Consider the following 5,663-nt stretch of genomic DNA (forward strand, 5'->3'; position numbering starts at 1 on the left):
GAACACCTCTTGTAATTGTAGAAGTCAAACGTGACTTCTAGTCATCTTTTGTTACCAGTATATATTGAGTATTACAATTTTAACATAGTTTTCCTTTCTTAAAATGTCTATACATTTTTTTGGCACCCTCTGTGTAATAGTATTAGTTTGATAAAATGTGTGTATCAGCTACATAGGATTTGAATGATGCCCTTTTGTTGAGTGAAGATGGAAGTGCCTGTGTTTATGGCAAAGATGAGATGCCAGGATATAAACATGGCTTCCTGTGGTGAGTTAATGTTAGGGTCTGAAATGAAGAGTTTGTGGCTTTCATTTGGTCCACCAGACTTTGCTCCTTCCCATGTTGCTATGGAGATTGTATTAAAAGCATTGACTTCAGTTTCTACCATAGTCTTTAAAGCCCTTTTTTCGGTAACTGAAAACCAAGTACTTGAATCTCAGTAGTTTATCACTGAAAATAAAATCAGTGTTTTTAATGTCATAAACTCTCAAAGGTCTTCATAATAATATTTTTTTAAGTTGTCTAATATATTTAGTTCAGTTTGCATTGCTTGTCATAAAATAATACATTGTATTAGCCAATATCTAAGTCAGTGTGGACATCTGGTATCATTTTAAAAGAACATATTGAATCTTCTTTTAAAATACCAAGTCCCTTACAAGTGTCATACACACCCAAGTGTTAGCGCCCACCTAAATTTAAAACAGTGAAGTAAAAAGAAATTACAGTATTTTTGCATAAACATTAAGTACTCAAACCTTCAAATATCTATAGCCCAGAAATGTGGTTAGTATATTCATGACTTTTGATCCTTATAGGCATCACACATTTTTACTCCCAAAACTTATTGTTCATTTATTAAAATGGAGAACATCAACTTAGTGCATTATTTATTAGTATAGCAACATGTGTCTGCTTTTTCCCACACATGGGTGATTCTCACAAGTTCTGGATGTCCCAGCAGGAAATCGGGCTACCCAGGGTTTGCAGGAGCATTGTCTGAGTTTGCTAGGGATACCCCAACAAAATACCATTAAGCTGGGTGACCGAAACAACAGAAATCTATTGTCTCCCAACTCCGAAAGCTAGGAGTCTGAAATCAAGGTGTTGGCAGGATTGGTTCCTTCTGCAGGCCGTGAGGGAGGGACCTGCTCCAGGCCTCGCCTTGTCTTGCAGACAGCCGTCTCTCCCTTCGTCTCTTCCCATCACCGTCCCTCCATGTACATCTGTCTCTGCGTCAAACTTGCCCCCTTTTATAAGAACACCAGTGCTGTGTGTTAGGCCCCATCCTGATGACCTTATCCTAACCTAAATAAATGCACCTGCAATGATCCTATTTTCAAATAAAGGGACTGTATTAATTTGCTCAGGCACCATAACAAAATACCATAGACTGAGTGGCTTAAACAACAGAATTGCTTTCTCACAGTTCTGAAGTCCAAAATCATGTGCACATGGTCAGGTTATGGTGAGGGCTCTCTTCCTGTTTTGAAGATGGCTGCTTTCTGGCTGCCTCACATGGCAGAGAGCATCTGACCACACACGCACACAAGCTCTGAGCTATCTGTTCATCTAACGGCTCTGATTCCATCATTAGGGCCCCATTCTCATGACCTCATCTAAATCTAATTATCTCCCAAAGGCCTCATCTCCAAATACAATCACATTGGAGGTTAGGGCTTCAATATATGAATGGCGGTGGTGGTGGTGGGGGGGGGCGTTGGGGCTCAGTTCAGCCCATAGCAATCACATTGTGAGGTATTAGGGGCTAGGACTTCAACATATGAACTTAGGGGGGATACAATTCCAGCCATAACAGNGTTTTCCTCCCTGCCGAGGTGAAGGTCATAGGGACAGAGAATGATCGCGTCCTGCCTCTGCAAGAGTTGGCCATGAGGAAACTGCATCATACCTCCCACAGTTTTCTGAAAGGTACATGGGCTTTGCTTTTTTTTTCAGCCTTTTATTCAGTGAATCTAGGAATTGTATATATGCTGCCTATTTTGGTGGTGGTGGTGTGTGTGTGTGGTTTTCTTTAGTGTAAATATACAGAACATAAAATTTACCATTTTTCAATATTCCATTCGGTGGCGTTAAGTACATTCACATTGCTGTGCAGTGGGACTTTTTTTAATAAGAAGAAAAGTTTTCATAATTTATCAACACCGACCCCTTCAGCACCTCCTATAGACAGAGAAGCATTTATTAAAACAGGGTCTTCAGTCACAAAGGACAGAGGTTAAAAGTTAAACTGTGTGGTTTAAATGAAGGAAATTGGTGTTTGGGATTGGATGTTTGGTGGAAGTGAGAAGGCTGGCAGAGGCACTCTCTTCAGTAGGAAAAAATTTGCAAAGATGTTATCCTTAAAGCAAAATTGGGTACCTCTTCCAGCAGAGCCAATTTTTTTTTTGCCTTATAGCCTCCTCCCATCTGAGAAATATATGTACCTAGAGGGGAAGAAATATCAGGAACCTCTCTTCAGTATTACCACAGCATGCCAGCTCTTAGCTTGGAGAGGATTTGACAGTATATAGATTTCATACATCTTATGGAGTGGATATCTGAGATGTTTCAGAAAGCACTAGGCAATATTAGTAAGAAAAACACATTTCAAGTGTTTTTAAAACTGCTAAATGTTTGTCTTTGCTTTGGGGAAAAAAAGGCTCATAAAAAAATATCTAACATTAACCTTCCAGGAATGTCTAGTACAAAGCTGTTTTTTCAAACTAAACAGAAAATTGTAATTATTCCCCTATGAGTCAATTACATTTTCCTGAATAGTTATTGATAAGTCTGGACAGATGTAAATGGTGACCAGATAATTTTTATTTCCTTCCCAGAGATGAGTCAATGACGTTTAGGTTTCATCTCATTAGGACCATTTTTCTGTCCACTGGATGCTTTTATCATCAATAGCAAACCAGTGTGTATGTTTGTGTTCAGGATTGTCTGTGCCGCTGGGGTGTTTTGCTTTAAATGTTTCTGGCATAGCTGGGACAAAGCTGAGAAGGAAGCACCCTATTTTGATTAATGATAGCTCATGGGAGTGAGACAAGGAAAAGCTTGTTTCATTATTTTTCATTTGCTTCAGTTTTTTTGTTGTTCTTTTCATTCTTTTCAGTAAGCATAAGTTAGCTTGATTGATCCTAATGCCTCATAGATTTAGGAAGAACTTAATGAAAGTCCGTTTTAGTCGTCAGTCCCTTTTTTATTCTCTGTCTCTTATAGAAGTTGATAAACCCTCTCCGGGTAAATTCATGTCTCTTTAATCTTTGTTCTTAAAGAATGTTTGGTCTTATTCTTTCCCTGCCTCTACCTCAGGACAGCTTCTGGTTGCTCTTAAAGGGGTATATTTGAGTTTTCTCTTAGTATCAAAAATGTAAAAAAAAATCTTTCATTTCCAAATGTGACATTTTTATTCAGTGCATCTCAGATAACAGAATTTTCAGCATGCAGTACTTTTTAACTAACTGAACTGAGTTGGTAACAAAGAGAACTATCTTAAGAAGACTAGTTTAAGAAAATCTGATTTTTCTTATTTGTGCATGATTTTCTCTTGTGTTCCAGATTTGAACTTCCTGTCTCCAATCTCATTACCCAGAAGTCTCCTGGAGTTGCTGCACTGCCCTCTAGGGCACTGTCACCGGTGTAGTGAGCCCATGTTTACGATTGTCTACCCCAAGCTCTTTCCCTTGAGAGAGACGCCGATGGCTGGACTGCACCAGGGGTAATCATGCCTTAAGTGGGCACCAAGGCTTACACCTGGGTGAGGGGTGGCAGGACAGGGCAGGTGGAGGGCATGCATGAAAGTGTGACATCAGCAGCTTTACAGGGGCACAGAGTCCTTCCTGAGATACAGTTAAATGAAACAAATGCACATTTTCAGCATCCCAGGGAAAGCCACTTCCTTTTATTACTTTCTGGTCATATACAGAACCCTTTTATTATATATATTATATTATTTTGTAGCTCATTCTTTGTAGGAGTGTTTTCCTGCTCCTCCCCTATACACAATAGTCTTTAGGCAATAAGGACTGTAAGAACAAAATATTTCGGGACCAGCCCAGCCCTTCTGTTTAGTTAGTGTTGCTAACTGAGTGTGTGGCTGAGCTGTGTGTGTGTGTGTGTGTGCGCGCACACACACGCGCACTCGCGCGCACGTGTGTGTTTCTGTTTTGAATCTCTAACCCTTCCAAATGGCATTCTCTCGCCAGTCTCTGTTTCTTGGCACAATGCCTTGAACTTGCTAAGAATGTTTACTAAGTAAAAAAAAAACAAAACATACTGGTAGTTCAAAAAAAGAATACCAGACAATTAAAAATAGGACATCAAATGAAAAATCCCCCATTAGCACAACCATAGCTTATAGATTTTCTAAATTTAGGATTCTCTAAGTTTGTATTTTTCAAAGTTAAAAAAAAAAAGTACTGTAATACCTCACTTATCCACCAACTGTGGTATTTTGGGTTAGTAAATTTTCCAGATAAGTTTTTACCTCTATCCGGTGCCAAGAAGCGTTTCCTTTGTAATCATTTTTATAGAATGAGAGCAAGCGTGGGCAGGGTGCTGCACCCCAATGAGCCTCAGAATGGGGCCAGGACAGCCTGCTAGGCCATCCTGAGGCTTAGCAGCTGAGGAGGGCACAAAATGGGTGTTTGACAATGGTACTTACCTTCTCTGTCTCTCTACCCACTCCCGCCCAAAACTGCATTTAACTTTTTCTTACCCTGAATAATCCTATTTGGCTATACTTTCACTTCCTGTTTCAACTTTCTATAGTTTTAATGTTTCCTGGTTTCCTGTCCCTGCCTACGAAAGCCCTCCTCCAAACCTTTCTACTTGCCCCTTCTAATCCAAGGTGATCAGATCATCAAAGTTAGCGGAATTCCATTTAAATTTGGGTTAAAAGGACTAAGTCAGGGTCGGAGTGTAATACTACAGGGAACAGAATTAACAAATGAAACACGCACATCTACGAGAAGCAGCAGTGCATAGCGATCAAGTGCATAGACCCCGATTATGACTCCTCCACTGGGATTCCTTGGGCAAATTACTTAACATCTCTGAGCTTCATCTTTTCATCAGTAAAATGAGCATAATACTAATATCTATTTAATAAGGTCAGCGTGAGGAGTAAAGAGGCCAGGATGGTGTCTGGCATGTAACAAATACTACGTAAATGTTAACTAGTTCCTATTTTTGTAGCTCAGAGACTTCTTAAAATTTCTTTCTTGGGGTATGTTTTAGCAAATGAATTTCATACTTGTAATACCCTAAGAAAAACAACTAATTCATTAAACTATAGTAAAGCCCTGATGCATTGTTATTGCACAATTTCCTATAGAAAACATTTCCTTACTGAAAAAATGAAAATAATCCAAAATGGTCAGAATGCTCTGTTAGTAGCTGATAAAATTCTAAGTACCTATTTAAAAAGATAAACTTTCTTTTTATCAAGGTAATGAATTTGTGAACATTTTTGTGTTACTTTATATGCAATTTGGGGGACGTTATTCAGTATTTGCATATTCCATTTACCGCTACTTAATTTTCTGCTACAACCTAGAAATTCACTATGAATAATCTTATTTCAGAGCATAAATATGGGGGTGCCAAAAAAATGTAAACAATTGGACACTTTGATCAACATTGCTCAAGCAAT

The 5,663-nt window shown here is 38.9% G+C and overlaps 1 protein-coding gene across 1 annotated transcript in view; it reads left to right on the forward strand.

Annotated features, from left to right (window-relative positions):
* Nucleotides 1-5,663, forward strand: part of LRRC28 (leucine rich repeat containing 28) — a 93,556-nt gene that overhangs the window by 74,715 nt on the left and 13,178 nt on the right. The window contains exons 7-9 of the mRNA XM_019637848.1: nucleotides 326-411; nucleotides 1,795-1,933; nucleotides 3,569-3,728. Of these exons, the coding sequence (XP_019493393.1) occupies nucleotides 326-411; nucleotides 1,795-1,933; nucleotides 3,569-3,728 (385 nt within the window). The remainder of the gene's footprint in view (nucleotides 1-325; nucleotides 412-1,794; nucleotides 1,934-3,568; nucleotides 3,729-5,663) is intronic.

Source organism: Hipposideros armiger, unplaced genomic scaffold, assembly GCF_001890085.2.
Source record: "Hipposideros armiger isolate ML-2016 unplaced genomic scaffold, ASM189008v1 scaffold_35, whole genome shotgun sequence".
NCBI classification, from domain to species: Eukaryota; Metazoa; Chordata; class Mammalia; order Chiroptera; family Hipposideridae; genus Hipposideros; species Hipposideros armiger.